Here is a 19,131-nt window from a genome sequence, read left to right as displayed (position 1 = left end):
CCAATTCAGCCTCTTGGCGTTCTTTGCCGAGAAGCTGCATGGGGCCGGGGTGGGGGGGCGCCCACCTGAGTGGTGTGAACGCCAGTGCCGCCTGCTGACGACCGGTCTGTTCTCCTTCACGCAGGCCTTGCACACGACCGACTTCAGGGTGTGGAACGTGGTGAGCCGGGACCTCTGCGAACAGACCAGACGGCCGGAGGGTGTCAGACACGCTGGCAGTTGGGAGACGCAGCCACACGCGTGATCACGGCCCAGCCTAACTCGAGGTCCTCGAGGACCGTTGCTCTTCTGCATGCCCGGGTAAGGGCCAGGAGCACTGACACCCTCTCTGTCCTCTGCAGGTGAGACAGCCACTTCCAAAGGGGCCTTTGGGCTCTGTCATGACATCCACGCCCCCACCGCATGGCCTTACCTGAAGCTTCTCTGTCTGTGACGCGTGACCACTTCGGCTCTTCCCAGCTGTGAGACGTGACGCGGAAACAGCAGTGTCACAGACAACAAGACCCACCCTCCCTCTCAGCTCCGTTTTTACCACTGAAAACTCCACCCTGTCGCCCCACCTTGTCCTAACCAGTAAGTGTGACCTTGCGATCACCTGTACTTGGTCAAGACACGGTGGGGGGTCGTGACTGGTGATGGACAGGCTGTGGCCTGCCATGACCTTCCTCAGTTCTACGGTAACAAGCCACACCTGCAGGACCGTTTCCTTAGTGTGACTGTGGCTGCTGCTAAATTCTGAACACTCAGATTCCTGTGGCACCTGGGACTGTGTGTGGGTGTGTGTGCATGTGCGCGTGCACGTGCACGTGCGTATGCAGCACCAGCAACACACGGCTGATGTGTTCTATCTGACGTGACGGCGTGGACGCTGCACCCTCACAGACCAGCCAGCCTCACTGACGCAGGGTCCTGTGGGTATTAACACGCATTCCAAATGAGCTTGGCCGTAGCTTGACTTGGAAATCTTCCAGGAGTCATGTAGCAACTGTACTGACAACGCCAGAGCAGCAGCCAATGACCCTAACTAAAGTGTAAGCCTTCAGGGAATATTTTCACATAATAAATCACCACCACTCCTATTGGATTAGTCTGACGTCTGCAGAGGCACCTCTGCAGGTAGTGTTCACTCTTAATTCAAAAAGGGTAAAAGCAGCAAAAGCACTTGAAAACTAAAAATGTGTTAGACGGGGTGGGATGCCTTCACCCTCAGCACAAGTTTCAGCAGAAGCTTCGGCCACGACCCTGAGGCCCGAGGCCTCGGTGGCGTGTTTCTGGCTTCCCAGGAGAGCACACCCCGCAACTAGGAAGGCTGCCGGAGTCGGACTGTTTTCTGTGTCAACCTCAAAGCCTGGGATGTGCGGCCCCTCAGGGGATTCTGCTGTTTGTTCCTGAAGGAAAGTCACCCGGGGGACAGACAGCACTGCGGGCCCTGCAGACCTCCCGCCAGGGACTCCTGAGTTTTCATGACACATCTGAGCAATTGATTTCAAACCTACCAGTTATTTCTAAATGGGAGAAAGCTGTGAACTCACGTTTTGTTCTACGAGAACCTCCACAGCATGCCCTTTCTCAGACTGGAGGTACTTCTGATGAAAAAGCTTCCCATCAAACAGGTTCCAGGGCATGAAGTCGGCCGCTGTCCAGGGGAAGCCGCAGGCGCTGTTGACCAGCACCAGGGTGGTGAGGCCGCGGACCAGCAGGGAGCCCAGCTGCACAGCCCTGGGGTCAACGTGGTCCAGCTGTGGAGATCAGACACAGAAGGTGTGAGGCGGTGTTGTGCGCATGGGGCGCCGGATGGACACGGGGCACGACTGCCCTCGAGGTGGGGCCTGCTCTGTACAGACGCCCTCAGAGCTGCAAAGGCCAACGACCTGACCCCCCAGGAAGGTGACGGGGCTGCAGCCTTGGGCCAGCCGTCCTCTGAGAAAACTTCTTTTAACAGCAAAGGCAAACAAAGAGAAGCCAAGACAGGGCCATTTTAGGTATGACCGAGTCACTGTATGTTTTAAAATCACACTCAGTTCTAATTGTGAGCATTAATTATTAGAAGTATCATTTTACATGCATGTCTATAGTTTAAAAATAAAATGGCTTATTATCTCATAGGGTTGATGGGCTGATACTTCTCACAAGTTATGAAGGTCACCCCGACACAAAACCGTTGTTTTTGCTGTCAAACATCCCTCCTGGCCTTGGACGCAGAGGGGCTCCTGGTCGGGAGGGAAGATGCAGGCACCGTCGCCCTCTGCCACCCGTGTTTCTGCAGTTCCAGGCCTGTGCTGACCACACAAGAGAGCTGGCACCACGGGTGTCCACGTGGCGCTAACAAGGGAAGCTCAGCTCACTCTTGTCAGTGTCGGACGTGTCTGTGGTGCTCAGAGTAAACAGCAGCAATTTCAAACGTCATTATGTCCAATCGTTTATAAAGTTGAAATAAATCAGAAAAAGGGGCTGATGTTTTATCCCTTTTTAAGTCAGGTTTTGCCACACTTATCTAAAGAAAAGAAATGGGATCATCATTTTAAGGAACTGATCATGAACTGGGATCCCCCAGAGCTAATGCCCTCGACCCCATCCGCAGCACCTTCTCTCCTCGCCCCATGTCCTGGGGGCCAAGCCCCTGCCCACTGCACCCAGGCACTGTGGTTCTGTCCATCCAGAACTGCACAGTCCACGCCAGCAGCCACGGGCCCCATGCGATGTTTGAATCTCAGTGAAGTAAAATGGAACACTCGGCTTCTCAGATGCATCAGCCTCACTTCAAGGCTCAGGGGCCCCGAGCGGCCATGTGCTGGTCAGCACAGATCCCCCTGTCCAGCACTGGATGGCTGCGGCCTGAAACGTCCTACATTCGCCAGCTCAGTTCTCCTCTGCAAACTGCCCCAGCCTCAAGAGCACTGCAGCCCTGTGAGTCGGGTGACGCCGCAATCCCGGTTCAGTGCCTCCCACCACGGCTGCCAAGCTCAGGTGAACTGGACAGATGCTGTGCGCTTCCTGAGTGCTGGGGTGCAACTCTCTAAGCACATCTGCCTGTAACGGAGGTGATTTCTGTTCATCTCTGCTATACCTGTCTACTTTAAAGTAAATTCTAAATGAAGTATACCATCCCTCAAAAGCACAGGCCCTACGTGGACCCCCTGAATGTTCACAGAGCAAGCAACCAACCCGAGCCAGAAAGCAGACGTCACCAGCATCGCAGAAGTCCTTCTGGCCCATCCTGTCACACCCATCGCCCCAAAAGGTAGCACCAACCAGCCCCTCAAACTGTAACCAGCGTGCTCACTTGTGCATCTCCAGACACTCTCAGCTAGAACAGACCCTGCTGTCTGGCTTCGCTGGGGCTCCCCCAGGTCGAGAGCCTCCCTTACCTCTCGCTGCAGGCGCGGGGTTCTGACTGGGGACGTGACAAGTCTATAAATCACTCTGGGGACAACTGGCTCCTTAGACAGCGGCCTTCCCACCCAGGAGCTCACTCTTTCAGTAACGTTTTGTCACTGCCAATGTGCAGATTCTGACCAACGGCTGTTTTTCCCTAAGTATTTCATGTTTTTCTTTGATGTTAGTATAAGTGTAAAAATGTGGGGCCATTTTTCTTTGCTGCTGTTTTTGCAGAACACACCTGGGTCGAGTGTGCTGACTGCGTCCAGCCTGTCACACTTGCTCAGTAATTCTAGCGGCTGCCCTGTGGGTCTGGATTCTCCACAACACGCCCACGTCCCCTGTCCGTGCTGACCATTTACTCGTCTTCCAGTCTGCTGCAGCATAGAACGAAGGTGCCTGACGCGCTCCCACCGGCAGCAGACTCTTCATCAGATTAAGGACATCCCTCTGGTCCTGGCTTTGAGCTGTCCTGTCACGAATGCAGTGACCCATCGTCCTGGCTTCAATCTGTGTCCCCTAACGGCTAATGGTGTTGCACCAACTTTCACATGCCTTGTGTATTCCAAACATCTTCTTTAGTGAAGTGACTTTATGTGTCTTTTGTCCACTTTCTCAGTGGCTTGTTTTCACTGGTGGGTTTTGAGATTCCTTGTATTTTCCAGGTAGAACATCTTTGCCAGACATGTGTTTGCACATATTTTCTCCCAGTCCATAGCTTGTCTTTTCCTCACCTTTACAGACTGAAAGCTTTAAGTTTTGATGAAACTGCACTTACTTTTTATTTTATGGATCATGCTTTTTGGTGTGAAATCCATGAACTCTTTGCCTAGCCCTAGACTCCAAAGATTGTCTTTTTTTCCCCAAAGTTCTACAGTGTCCCATTTTCACTTAATTTGGTGCTCTACTGGAGCTGACTATGAAGCTCGAGGTTCAGGTCAAGGGTCCGATCTCATCCATTGTGGTCCTGGTGCTCCAGCACCGCCTGCCAACCAGACCACCTGGTTCTGGCCCACTCTGGCCCATGCGGCCTGAAGAGTGCGAGTGCATAAGCAGCCACAATGGCCCCCGGGGATCTCTGCCCACTGCCTGCCACCTTCTTCCCAAGCTCTCTCTGCTGGTCCCCAAGTAGGCCATCCTCAGGAACCCTCAGGCTGACCACGGGACTTCACATACTGTATTCCAGCTGTCCAAAAACAGAGGTCTCCTGTTCGATCCTCCCCCAGCCCAGACCACGAAGGCAGGCGTCACCTCCAGTCCCTGTGCCTCTGCCTCCCTCCGAATCACTCTCAAGCCCAAGCCCACCTTTCCCGCCAGCCCTCTCCCTACTTCAGTCTTCGTTCCACAGCCCCAGGTCAGTTGACTGCAGCCCTACATCCCTGCAACAGGCTCCTCCTCGAACCTACCACCTGTCCCCACGGCTGGCCAGCAAGCACCGTCCTACATGGCCCCCGGGCACCCACCACACAGGACAGTCCAGCTCCCTGGTGTGGCCGCCGCAGCCCCTGTGACCAGAGCCAACTACCCCTGCTCTAAACCTGGCGGCGAGCTTTTCAGTTCTTTGGTCACCCAAGTAGTTTCTTTGCTCATTCTTTTGAAACACTCTCCATCCTGACCCTACTCTCCCTCTGACTCATTAAATTCAACCCGCCATGACAGCTCAGTCCAGGAGCAGACGCCTGCTGGGCCAGAACAGGTGCCCTCCCTGCACCTCCGCGTCCTGTGATGCCTGAGCTGCTGCCCACCTCCTCACCCGTTGAACTCACCCTCCCGGGACGCGGCGGCTCTTCTCGGCCTTACGGCCTCTGCTCACCTGTGCCCCCCTACCTGCTTCCTGCACGCCGCACTTTTACAGAATGAATGGGTTTGCTGATTAAATATCAGAAGGCAGCACACACTGTATTTTTCTCTGTCAGGTGCAGCTGCTCAGTGAGTGAACGGGCAGAAGGGTCTTTGTAAGAAAACATGTCGACTCCGTCTCATACTGTGCACTCATCACAAGGACATGGTCACCATCCTCCCGCATTATTCACTCACTTGCTGTCCCTCTGGGCAGGTTTCTGACTCCACACACCTCGGGACCTCTCTCTGTAAGCAGAAGCAGGCCATGATACGGCTGGCCCAAGATGCCTGTCGTTAAGGACAGCAAACAATCCTGAGAGCCGTGCTCTGCCAGCTTCTGCTTCAGAAGGGACAGAGTCACGAGGCTCCTGCTTCGTGGGACCCTGCTGTCCACACGCCGTGCGCACAACGAGCTCTTGTTGGAGTGACGCTGAAACAGCAGAACTCCACCTGGAACGCAGTCACTGCAGCAGCCACAGAGCACACTGACTTCCTACTAGTACTTGAACCCCCAGCTCCGGAGTGTCAGAAGGAGCCCAGGCCAGGGGTCCCACCGCTCTCCCCATCCAGCCAAGAGGCTGTGAGCAAGCCACATGGCTTCTGTGGGTCTTACCTACCTCCTCTGGCTCTGTTTAACCACCAGTGCTAACGAGTTCTGCACCCACTGCAAAGGCGTAGGTCCTACCCTCAGGGAATTAAAGTACAATGAAACAAAGACAGGCCTACACCAACCCTGATCTGCTGGTATCCTCAAGAGCCTTTCAAATGCAAAGCTCTCTAACTGCTTGAAATAGGACGTTACTATTGCTAAGGCAAAGACAGGATTAAGGTTCTCAGGGAAGGCAAAGTGATACTGTCCACAGGCCAGAGATGCCCTTTCACACCCGGGTGTGCCCCTGGGCACTAAGGGCCAGGGAGAGGACGTCACTGCCATTTAAGCTGGGAAGTTGGTTCTTGAAACACAAGTGACAGTGTTCATTCTCAGAGATTAGAATGTGCTAAATCCAGTTACTTAGTAATTTTTTTAGAAAAAATAAAGCACCAACAGTTCAACCACAAACATCGCAAAAAGTGATCCTATTCCACGTCAGAACTTGTCAACCCCTGGTACTATCAGTGAGCAGGGGGTACTGACTGGGATAAACGCAATCTTCCCTGGCAAGTAAGTGGTGAAGCTGGGGTCCAGTGGGGCCACCTGCTCCCCTAACACACCGACGTCTCAGGCTCACCTGAGCTACAAGGCACAGGAAGCTGTCATGCTCCCGTTTCAGTTTATAGACAACTTACCTCTTCACTGCTCCACCCGAAGAATTAAATGTGTAACCACACCCAAAGTGGGTGAGCAGCGGCTGCAGGGCGCAGATCTCGGGGACGAGCGTCTGGTGGGACATGCAGCCCCGTCATGCCATCTTAGGAACACCGACACAGACATTACTGTCTCCTGTGTGTGGCTCTTTGCCCTGCTCCACACTCAGGGGGCACACAGCCCAAGAGAGCTGCAGGACAAAGGGGCATGTGGGTGGCACGGCTGGTACCAGGCTGGGCCCAAGTCACCTGGCCATTCAGCGGCATTGCAACTGTGCACACACCATTCTTGATGGCACACTGACATCCAGGAAGAGCCAGTGCGCCCACGCCTTCTCCTGCGCTTCCCGAGGTCTGGGAGCCAGAAGGTAACATCTGAAAAGTGTTGTGGCTGCAACACTTTATTTCCCAGAATATGTTTAAGAGTATTTCTCAGCCATGTTTGCCTTGTGACTTCATTTTCCCGATTACAACACATTTTAGAAAAAGTCTATTAAGGAAGAAGATTGCACCAAACTGGCTGGAGAACTGTTGAAACAGAGCGGGAAAAACTGGGGGCTCGTGCAAAGTCTGGTGACCAAGACCAGCCTCCAAATTCCTGACGGAACAGAGAAAGCTGCTAGTAAAGCGCTGGGGCTCCGTGAGGAGGCAGGCACCTGCCCAGGCTGCACAGCTCAGACCTGAGACCTGGGGGCCAAGGTTACCTTTCAGCGACAGAGAAAGTCACAGAGCAGCTCTTCCCCTTCCCCTAAGAACTGGCATTTAGTGGGTAACCTGGGACCCCACACCAGCGTGGCCGAAGGCTGACCCTGGCTCTGGGCCCAGAACCGCTGCTGAGCGCGGATTAACTCCACGTGGCTGGGAGGGATGGCCTCACCAGTAAAAGAAATGAATAAAAGTGGCCTGTCGTTTGGAAACAGGATTGAAGGTGTTCTGGAATGAAGATAAGGAGAAGCAGCGGTGACAAGCATCTGATGGGGACACAGAAACTAGAAAAAGCAGTTCCAGCGTTGCAGAGCCTCACAGGAAGCGTCTGCCGGTAGGCAGCTCAGCTGCGCGGCACTCGCCTGGGAGGAACGCGCAACGAGTTACGTGCACGTGGAAGCCAAAGCTCCACAGTCAACGACTCCGCGTCAGACTCTGCCTCGCCAGGGCAGCCGCCCTGGGACGAGGTGGAAACCCCAACACGGCGAGGAGAGCATTGGAAATGCATCACTGCTCACCAGTCAACAAAGCCAAACCCCTGAGTTTCTGAAAGGCCAGTGGGGTTTTGGTTGCAGGCAGGCACCATCGTGCAGGGTGAGCCCAGGGAGACGGCCTGCACAAGCCGGGACAGAGGATCCGAGGGGCCCACCTGCATGACGGCTCCCATGACTCCAGGCATTCCAAGGGTCTAGAGGCTTCCTACCAGCAAGCAGGGACAAAGAGCAGTCAAAACTTCATCACACAGTACGTACCACACTTCCTCTACTACTTCTTCTTAGGCTTTTGTGAGATCTGATACACAGGACAGGTGTTTTAACGACTGGACTGCATTAATAAGTGTATCCTAAATAAATCTTCACCAGCACCCAGCCGCTCCCCAGCCCTCCTGAGTCGGGCAGGAGTCCAACAGCCTCTGGGGAAGTTTGTTAGACATGGTTCCTGAGGGCAGAGACCACCAACCACGGGGCTGAGCCTCTGCCTGGCTGCAGCCCTCTGAGACGTCTCATGGTGCACTGCGTGTCTCACTGGTCCCTGCTCCTGACACCGTTCATCTCAGAGGAAAACCTCCACTTGCTGAAAAAGCTGTCTGGCCCCAGGCCTGCCTCTGTGAGTCACACCCCCCAGGCCCGCCCTGTCTTCATCAGGTGTGCACGTGGCCTGGAAGACACTGCTGGCTGGAACCGAATCCACTACGCTTCTGCAGCCTGGCAGCTTCACCAGCTCTACCTTCTAACCCTCCCATCTCTGTCCAGCATCGCATCCTGTGTGGAAACCAGACGTGGTGAGGCCTGCAATGAGGCAGCGTCTAGTCCACCCCTGCTGGTCTGCCCTCCAGGTTCTCCACTGTCCAGCTTTGAGGAGGCTCCTGCTCACCTACAGAGACCACGTGCACTTACAACCAGGGGGACGGTGGGTGAAACCAGGCGTTGCTGCCAAATCCTGGCAGGGGGTTTACTGGGCTCTCGGTTCCAGGCACCCTGAGTCCTCAGATAGGGACCCTTCGCAAACCCCACTTCCTTCCCAAAGGCACTCAACAATACTCTGCCCGGGAGAAGCATCTGAAAGGCAAGTCCACAAGAGAGAATAAAAATAAGGAAAAAGAGGAAACCAGGTTCTTACCTGCTTCTCTGGCACCTTGTTTATCTAATTAATGTGTCTGTGGAGCACACATCTTCTATGTTTACACAACAACTTAAAGTCTACTAAGGCTTTCAACAGACTCGATTTCTCTTATTCATTCATTCATCGACTTTTTGAGTTGCCTAATAATGGAGGTAACTTTCTAACCATCTCTTTGAGCACACATTTATGAAATCCCCTATTTCTGTGGCTGCGATTCTCGGCTCTATTTTGACATGCTGTTGGATGTTGACTGCAATGCGTCCTCAGAGCATTTGATTTACCCTATGGGACTTAACAGTGTTGGATTGGAAAGCAGGGACTCACCTGCCAGGGCGACATTCAGTAGCAGTCCTTCGATGTGCTCTTATACCCAAGTGCCCATACTTCCCTTCAGGGACACGGGGCTGTGGGAGGACAGTATGAAGCTGGGGGACCCTTAGTGGAGGAAGAGCCTTGGCTTTTTAACATGGCTCCAGGATGTTCTGGTGTCTGAGCCCAAGACACAGGGGCTTTGACTGAACTGCCCTGGAGGTTCCGGGAGTTCAGCTCCAGCGGACAAACTCTTCATACTGAGACTCTTACCAAGCACTCAATCTCTAACCAGCACCTGGCGCCCTACAGGTGACAGGCAGTGTCCAGCCATGAGCAAGCCCCAACGGGCATGTGCCCGGTAAACCTCAGAAAGTCCCTGCAGGACATACAACAGAATGCTTACAGCAGACCCCTTTCTCATGTGCTATGGGGGGAACTTCAGAACAGAACTTTCCTTCTCCTCTTAATTCCCCATCAAAAATGACCAAGAACTTTCCAATGAGTGGCGGTAGTGTCAGAAATAGGGGCAGCCACCTCCTGCAAGCCAAGCCTCGGGTGGCTAAAACAGGGGTCCCTGAGCCCGTCGTGCAGAAGAGATGAGTCCAGAACGTTCCAGCAGTTGGGAACCTCCATCCAGGAGGCTGGAGTCCAAGCAGTGGGTGGATGATGGTTTATGGTTTTGTCAGTTTTAGGGACCCGACGCAGCAGAGATACACTGATGGGCAAAGAAAGCCACAGCTGGTTCTTCGGCTCTTCCCAAAAGAAGAGAGGGCACAAGTGTAAACCACTGTGCACCCTGGGGAGGGGGAGACACTGCGAGCACACGGTCTGGACATGGACGCCGGGTCTGGGTCCACCCTACTTGGCTCATCGACAGCATGACAATGCAACACCTTATGTTGTCTACAAGACTTCACAAAATACTCGGGACACATGCCCAAGTCTGACAAAACACTGGGGTAAGCAACGTAGCTGTCTCCACCCCTTTCGCGTTCCCAGACAGGGCACAGTGTGCCCAAGTCAGGAGCTGCTACTCAAAGGACAGTCGTGGCCAGGACTCCCGGGGGCCCGGGGCCCCTCATGGACTCCAATGGGCAGGAGTCAGCGTCCACCAGAACACACACATCATGCCATGTGCTACATCACACGTGGTCATTCCTCCACCCCAGGCAGCCCTGCCTTAAATCACGCAGACAGAAAAGCGGAGGAAGCCACCCTCCCCCTTAAAGCTGCTTGGAGGGGCTGCTCAGGTTACTTGTTCACTACACAGTTCAGTCTGTCGCTTAGCTGACTCTCCCTCCTAACCACACCCCACACCTGCACCCGTGTGTGTGCACGCGTGTCTTCACGTGCCCACGGGGGCAATTTAAAGTCAGCTGAATAGACCACGTCCTCCAGACATGTAAAGTGAGAGCACACGGACAGTCATGGTGTGACAGGAAAACCAGCAAGTACATGGCCCACATTTGGGGACAGAGTGACCACTGCAGGGCAGTGACTGACAGGCTGACAGCCTGGCCCACCATGCTCTCGGCACCTGCACCACTGTCTTCTCTGCCTGAGAAAGAAGCCTGTCTTTGGTTTTTCACTAGAAGTAATACTGTTTTCCTTTTTTTTTTTTTTAATATGATTATAGCTGAGTAAGGGTCCCTGTCTGTATCCCCCAACTGCATACACAGCAGACTCTATGTCTGTGAATCAATGTGTATATATATCAACCTGTGATACAACCTTCACAAATCCAGTCTAATCACCTGGATATTGAATAAATATGTAAAAACATGTATCATTTTAAAGCTGTATTTGAGTGGTTGTGACTAGAAACATAACGCAGGGTAACAAGCTAAGAGGGCTTTAGGAAGTGTCCGGTGAGCAGCAGCAAGCAGCAGCCCTGTGGCCCTTTCGCTCCTGACGAGCAGGGGTCTGGACTAGGGCTTCTCAGAAGCCAGGCCCAGGTCAGCACCCGGGGGAGCCAGTGATGGGGACGCTGCAGCGCCCTGTGCTGGAAAAGCCAGGGCGGGGAGGACCAGGCGTGTCCGGATGCGCTGTAGTCCTGAGTGCGGGCTCTGCAGAGCCCTTCCCAGAGGCCAGCCTGCTCCTGGGAACGGGGGTGTGCTCGCAAAGCAGGTGTCGGGGCCCTGAGCCCACGGTGTTCGGCCAACAGCCAGGTGGGTAGGGTCATGCACTCAGTGTCAACAAAGAACTCCCCTCGGCTCCGCACCCCAGCCTGGCAGCAACCCCATGTGGCGTCCACTTCATTTTATGCAAGAGAGAAGTTGGGTTCTGCTGTGTGTGCCCGAGAACTTGTTCAAGGTCATGCAGCACGCTTATTCATTTTTTTCACTAGGAAGACAAGTAAATACTAATTCAATTAACTGAAAGCTACAGATAAAATTCACTATCATTATCCAGGACACTTAAAAAGAAAAATCTTAAGTCTCCATCAACAGCTGACCTGGCCTTGGGGTTTCCCACTAGGAAACGACTATTGGATCTAGAAGCCTGTGGCCGCAGAGAAGGGTCACTGACTTTAGCTGTGAACAGGCCACTCTGTGAAATTAAAGGAATAAATACTCATGAATAGCAGCATCTGAACAAATGCACAGGATGTGGGCGGCAGGTGAGGTACGCTACCTCCATGACCAGGCACTCCCACCCGCACGCCCGACTCACCGGTGCTGGCGGAGGACGCGGGGGCCTGGGGATGAGGCCCATGGACAGGACAGGCAGGCAGGACGCGCCTGAGCCGGAATTACCACCACCAGGAAAAGGCGTGTATCTCCAGAGGTTAATAACGCTTCTAAGGGATCAAGTAAAGTGTCCTCTTGGAGTTACCAGACTCCAAGGACAGTATTAGGAACTAAAGTTTCCCAAAGTGGGAGAAGGCAGTGCCTGCTGGCACATGAGCCAGCTGCTCCAGGAGGGGCCCGCCACCGGCCCCTCACGGCTGCCCCCACCTGCAGGGCACTGGCTCACGCTCCCCTACAGCACAGCAGTGTCATGGCTAAACATACCTGCTTGGTCTTGTCACCAAATTTTACAAAAGGCTAACAGGAGTGCTGCCCAGGTTGGGCGGCTGTCCACAGACATGCAACAGTCAGTACCTGCAAGTCCACGAGCTGTGCAGTGGACTTTTCTTGGAGGCACAGGGCCTGCGCAATGAAGGCATGCAGGTCCTCCAGGCTGAGCGCGTCCACCTGCAAGGGAGAGCGCCGGTGTCAGCAGGGAGGAGCCCCGCACTCCAACTGACTACAGGGACACACACACACACACACACACACGCCGCCCTGGGCAGCAGAAGAGACGCCAGCGGAGGTGAGCAGGGTCTTTTCTCCCACTGTCCACAGGCCTCAGTGGGAAGGTCTCCATGATGCCCAGGGCCCAGCTGGACAGGGGAGCCTAGTTACTCACTAGCAAGGCAGAGCCTAGAGGGATCCTGAGCTATGGCCAAGTCTGAGCAACACAATGATCACTTTCTGACACAAATTTCCAGAGCTGACAACTTGGGGCTTTGCAGATGGAGTGCACCCACAGCTGCCCGAGCTGGGTGGTCAGAGCTGGAGGAAACACCCACCCTGGCCGCCCAGCAGTGAACCTGCATCCTTGGGCCCCAGCTGAAGGAAACCAAGATTCCCAAAACACGAGTCTCTCCCACCCTCTGTGGAATCAAAGTGTGAGTGAGAAACAAGGAGACAGAGACATGGAGAGAGAGACAAACCAGAAAGGAGGCTGGGGAGCACAGGCAGCGCCAGGTCCAGGCCACCTCCCACCACTTTCTGGCTCAGCCACCAAATTCTGCCAGCCAAAAAAAGTGGTACCCACTTGCTAAATAATGCCACCATCACCATAAGGATACAAGAACTTTCTATAGAGGGACGCATTCTGTGGCAAGTCAAGGTTTCAGGGAAAAAACATCAGGAAAACAACAAACCCATGGGTAAAAATTTCGATTCTTCCTGGATGATAAAAATGGCTAACACGCTTATTCTCGATAAAAACAATCACACCATAATCAGGAAGCTTGTCCGCTGGGACCTTGCTTCCCCCACCTGGGCTTCTGGCCCTCGGACACAGTGCAGCCAGGATCTAACCCGTCTGGGGGCCTGTCCCTGCTCTACCTCATTTTTACCCTGAAATAGTTGCTGCCCACGTACAGGTGACAGCTATACCTATTTCAGGGAAAAGCAAAGCAATCTACAAATTTGAGCATCGTGACCAGGAAGCAAGGTCGTGATCTGCAAGTGCAGCCAGGATCGCCAGGCCGTGGACCCAGAGCAGTGACCGCCACCCACGCAGGGCCACGAGAACAGCCCACAGTCCAAAAGACCCGGCAAGCGCGGACACGTGTGGCTCTGCACAACACGCCCCGGCTGACTCCTTGGGCCTCCCAGACACTGAGCGTGGAGCCCAGCCTGGGAGCTGACAGGGCTTCTCAGGCGCGTGCCGTTCTCACTCCAGACAGACACCAGGCAGAGGAGGCTGTGGCCCAGAGCGCTGCGGCCAGCAGAGAGGGCGGACCGCAGCGGCCACGGCGGAGCTGAGGGTACCTGCACAAAGAGGTAGATCAGGAGGCAGCACAGAGCCTGGAAGGGCCTCTCCAATGCCTGCAGCTCTTCCTTCAAGGACGAAAGGTCGAAACAAGCCAGGAGCGCGTCCAGGCGCCGGGCTTGTATTCCTGACTCTGTGCTCAGCCACAATAGTTTCAAGCTAGGCGTTCCCCCTAGTTGAAAAAAAAAAAAAAAGTCCATTTACCATTATTCCTTGCACTAGCAAGTTACAACATGCTTCTGGAGGAACACAATAGGGAATACCGGGCACTAACCTCTTCCTCCCCTGACATCCTCGGGCTTTAAAGCTTAAATTATCTGGAAAGTAAACATGAACATTTCCTGGTTTAACTAGACAGAAACCCTAACAGGTCAGCGCACGTGCAGTTCACTGAAAACCTTCCTCTTGTTTAAAATGGCTGTGTTTTGGGGGAAACTAGGGCTTTTCCCTACCTGTTCTGCACCCTGTGTTGTTAAGAATGCTGTGCCGAGTAAGTTCCAAAGGTGCCGACTCAGGGTGTGGGACGAACACAGTCTTGACCAAGCACTGGCAGAAACACCATGGCTGGCCCTGCTAGCTTGCTCTCTGCTAGTTCCCTAGACTAGTGGTTTCCAAACTTCAGTGCGCAAGAGCAGCAGCTGCAGAGACTGAAAAAAATACATTCTCCTCGGTTCCATCTGCACAAATTCTGCTTTGCTAAGTGAGGTGCCCAGGAGTCTGTACTGAGCAACCTAGAGATTCGGGTGAGCAGGGCATCATGGGCCCCACATTTTGTAAAGCATACCCTGGAAACTACTCAACAACAGAAATTCCTAAAATATGATGTTTGGTGCTTCATTTCTATATTTTATGTATACATTTAATTATTAAAGTCAAAGGAAAGAAAAACCCCTTGCTCAGGGACCCAAGTCACCACGAACAGCAGCATGAGTCTGTACCTGCAGCCTAGGGGGAGCCACTGCCAGGTGGGGCCGGGTCCCATCACGAACAGCAGCGCAGCTGTCCCCGGGGTCCCAGCTGTAACACGTGTGAGGTGTGAGGATGGTGGGGTCTAAACGTCCCCCGTGTTTACTCAGGAAACAAAACTCACGAATCAAATGGCATCAGAATTTAGTGACTCAAGCAAACAAGTTCTTCCTTTTTTTTCTTACCTTTCACACAACGTCACTTAATTTTCTCAGCTGTGTGTTTCCTACCACCAGAAGTAAAACAAAAGTCAAAAGTCATCTGCATTTCTGATATGGCTGAAATGTTCCCTCCACCCAAAAGAACTTTTTCATTACTTATTAAATCATTTTTTCTCTTGGAAGAAAGAAAATAAACAAGCAAAAAAATCATGGCCCTACTTATTAAGATAGAGATATTATTCCAAGAGAATCACAGCGTCAGCTATAACTTCTTAGAAACACACTTTTCAGGAAAATAATCACCTTGCAGGGTCTGCAAACTGCAAAGTCCTGTTCACTGTCTATTTTTGTACAGCCTACAAACTAAATGATTTTCACATTTGTAACTGGTTAAAATATCAAAAAAAAGATAGTATTTCACAATCTGAGAAAACTGTATGAAGCTCCAATTTCAACGTCCCTAAATAGTCCTCCTGGATCCCTGCTGTCAACCACATCCATCTGTGCACATCTGTGCCCTTGTGGGCTCCAAGTGCAGAGCTCAGTAGCTGCCTACAGAGACCACACTGCCCCCAAAGCCCAGAACATACACTGCCTGCCCCTTGCAGGAGTCTGCCAACCCCTGACCTGAAGTAAGTAATGAACATTCCATGGTCACAATTATTTCGAATAAAGTAGTTGAAAAACAGTTTTTCTGACTATAAAAGTTATGCATTGTAAAAAAATTTAGAAAAATAGAATAACATAAAGAAGAAAATGTAAGTAATCCACAAGCTCACCACCCAGACAAAGCCACACTTCAGAGCACAGCCTCGAGGCCTTTCTTCAGTGCACGTGCAACACAAGCACACCTGAGAGGGGTCAAGCCCCCTCAAAGTGCCCTGCACAAAGATCTACCTTGTGTTCCGCTTGCTTACATGTAAGAGTTTAATACAAAAACCTGAGATTCATGAAATATACTTAAGAACCATGTATAGTGGACGTGATAAGTGCACGATTTCTTGAACAAAAAGTGACAGTGTCTGTGGCCTTTCATTCCCAGCAGGGACAAAACTGGATGCAAAGGGCTCAGATAACACCAGGTCAGTTATTTCCAAGACTCCATCTACTAAAAGAGAGAGGAAAGAAAAACACTACCAGCTGTGATGGCTGGGAGTTCCGAGAAGCCCCATGTGAAGAGCCACATCACTCTTCTGGAAGAGCTTGAGGGTGAAGGTCATGCATGCACTTTGATAGGGCTGTGCGGGTCTCGCCAGAGGGCCCCGGAGATCCAGGAGTAACGTGGAGCCGGGCAGGGCCAAGGGTGCCCATGGAAGGGAGGACAGGCGCCCCTGGGCTGGCCCTGCTCAGCGAGAGGGATGTCTGCTAGAGCTGAAAGGGGCATTGATGAGTGCCTGGTAAGACCCTTCCCGCTCTCCTTCCTCCCCTAACCCGCATCCAAACGTCCAACATGCACGCAGCATCGACTGTGGAGGAGCCTCCACCTTGGCCCTCAGGGCAGGTGCTGAAGGTCTGAGTGGGCACCAGCAGGACTTGGCATTTGCCTTGGGGAGTGCACCGCCCGGCAGGGAACATGGGCACTAACTGGAGGGACCACCAGGAGGAGGGGAAGAGATGGAAGAGCCAGCAGGAGTTAGGTTCAGTGAAGGCGGAAGGTCTCCACCCTGGTGGAGATGAGGAGAGACCTGTGGTTGACCCAAGAGATGCTATGGCCAGTCTGTGCTCTGAAGGATGATGCAGGCTGCAGTGGGGAGCAGTCTGGGGGAGCATCGGATGGGACACAGGAGAAGTCACAGAGCAAGAGGGGACAGATAGGGACAGAGAGGCCCAGAGAGTGACAGGTGGAGGAGGAGGGAGACCCCAGATGCACGGCTTCTTTACCACAACGGAGAACGATACTACAGCTGACCCTTGAACAATGTGGGGCTCGGGGTGCCGACCCCTAGGCAGTTCAAAGCCCAGGTATTGCTATTAAGGAACTGAAAAACGATGCCCCCAAGGGCAGGGAGCTGGCACAGCTGGACAAAACAGGACTCAAACCCTCGTCCTTCTGACCCCACACTGTGGGCTCTGACCCAGCACTAACCCCTCCCCCACTTACGCTCAGCACTCAGCACTACTGGGGTTAAGCCGCGAGCCACTGCAGTCGATGAACCCAGGAGGAAACTCTCTGCACTCCGGACAGGCAGGCCCCTGAGATGGTTAGATGTCTATCTCAGGAAGGATTTCAATGAACCCAGATTCTTGTATCTTCCCACACAAAGAAAAGCACTCAGATCCTTAACTCAACACATCTGTTCTCTGTGACTGGCAGTGACCTTTACCAGGCTGTATGCTCTACTCCACGGAATCCTGGGGAGACAATCATACATAAACTGGCTCCTCCCACCCTGCAGCAGTTTCCTCAGAGCTACTGAGCGGCTGTCTCCCGGGCTACAGTTTACAGGGGGGTTCCTGAAAAGACTTCAACTAGCAAAAAGGAAAGATATTTTAATGAAAAAATCCATGTATAAGTGGACCGAAGCATTTCAAACCCATGTTGTCCAAGGGTGGACTACATTTTCAGGTGTGGTCCCTGTAGGGCCTGCACACAGTGGGAGGGGTCCAGGCCCCGGCAGGCCAAGGCTGCGGCACAGGCATGAAAAGGGCTGGTAAACAGCTTGTGGACTCACAGCTTTTAGTTTTCTTTCCCCTCTATCTTTTACCAGACCAACAGCCTAGTGTTATCTGGGAACTTGTCTGAGATGAAAGTTCTGGGGCCCCTCCCCAGACCCACTGGATCATGAACTGTGGGTAGGGGAGCAAACTGTGTTTTACGTTCCCTCCAGGTGCCTCCAATGCAGGCAGAGTTGGAACATCGCTCAAAAGTCTTCAACAAAACAGCTTAAGAAATCACTTACATTGACAAAAAATAACTTAACAGTAAAAAAGAAACTGGTTCTTGAGAAAGTCTGTGTAACGGATTACAGAAAACCACCACAATCATGTCTTTTTTAATCCTAACTTCAATCAATTTATTTAGTCAAGAAAGGTGTACTTAATGTTCATTTGTGTATTAACGTAGGAGACAGGACAGTCCCACAGCTCTCTCCAGAACTCGAGGGTCTCTGACAGAAGATGACACATTCTGAAGGTATCATCATTTTATGCCACAATCAGTAGGTTGCTAGGACACAAGGAGACCCCCCCCCCCGGTTATTCTACGTCGAGGCCTTGACTGTACGGCTGTTTCCCTTCCTAAGTGCAGTAAAAATCAGCTCTTCCTGGCCACACAGAGACTAACTTCCCAGTGGCAAGATCTCCAGGCATCATTTTAAGCAGGGACCCAGGTGTGAATTTCTTTGAAGGACCATTTAGATTAGTTCTCTTCTGCTGGTAAAGTCACTCTAGGCAAAGTAGTTTTCAACTCTGGTGTGGTGATCTGACAGGGCTGAGCTCACCAAACACAAAGGAAATCATTAGCAAATTCAGTCTAAAAGAAACATATTTTGACTAGAATTGGAAGGAGGATCAGCCGAGAGCAGCTAAAACTACCTGGTATGGAAGAGAGCTCCCCTCTCTCCGCCACACATACACACACTCTCATACTCACAAACACACTCACTGACTCTCACACACACACTCGCTTACACCCCACCCAGAGCTCCACGGCAGCTGAGATGTTCCAGAGAACCACCCAGAGATCTAAAACAGCGATCTGGTCTTCAGGTCACAAGCTACACTGCATCTAAGACACATCAGCCTCAAAAACCTAACTGTCACTTGGCAAAGGTTTTTGTGTCAATCAACGGACAGGAAAGCCTCAGAGCTTTCCTGGAGGGCTGAGCAGAGGGCAGGGAAGGAGGTCCTTTCTGCGAATGATAACCCTGAAGACTGAGATGCCTGGGAGGATCCGATCCCACGGTGGAGGCTGCTGGACATCTCGCCAGTAACAAAGCGATGGTCCCTGTGTGCGTTCGCAACTATGAACACACAGCAACGAATAAGGACACGTCTACACTCTGAGCCACGACATTTCCATGTGCTTTTTATATGAAAATGGGTCATGCAATAGCTGGATTTAGAGTTATCTTAGGGTTACTCTTCTTGCATATTCCTAGGGTCAGAAAGCCATAAATCTGAGGGGTAAAACGTGCTTAGCCTGCACAAAGTCCTGGGTTCCATCCCTGGTGTCTCCATTTAAAAAAATTAAATAATTAAATAAATAAACCCAATTATTTCCTCCCAAAAAACAAACAAACAAAGATTTAAAAAAATCACCATAATACTATCTGGCTTGTGTCCACTCTCA

At 52.3% G+C, this 19,131-nt stretch overlaps 1 protein-coding gene across 7 annotated transcripts in view; it reads right to left on the bottom strand.

Annotated features, from left to right (window-relative positions):
* Positions 1 to 19,131, bottom strand: part of FAM120B (family with sequence similarity 120 member B) — a 55,090-nt gene that overhangs the window by 7,964 nt on the left and 27,995 nt on the right. For all 7 annotated transcript variants that reach the window (XR_012075150.1, XM_072966263.1, XM_072966264.1 and 4 more), the window contains 4 exons: positions 13,713 to 13,885; positions 12,270 to 12,362; positions 1,533 to 1,739; positions 66 to 174 (listed from right to left, as the gene is read on the bottom strand). Coding sequence is in view for 6 of the 7 variants with exons in the window: in XM_072966263.1 (XP_072822364.1) it covers positions 66 to 174; positions 1,533 to 1,739; positions 12,270 to 12,362; positions 13,713 to 13,885 (582 nt within the window). In the remaining variant the exon portion in view is untranslated. The remainder of the gene's footprint in view (positions 1 to 65; positions 175 to 1,532; positions 1,740 to 12,269; positions 12,363 to 13,712; positions 13,886 to 19,131) is intronic.

Source organism: Vicugna pacos, chromosome 8 (assembly GCF_048564905.1).
Source record: "Vicugna pacos chromosome 8, VicPac4, whole genome shotgun sequence".
Taxonomy (NCBI): Eukaryota; Metazoa; Chordata; class Mammalia; order Artiodactyla; family Camelidae; genus Vicugna; species Vicugna pacos.
Note: the sequence above shows the minus strand (reverse complement) of the source record. Positions and strands in the feature narration are given on the sequence as shown.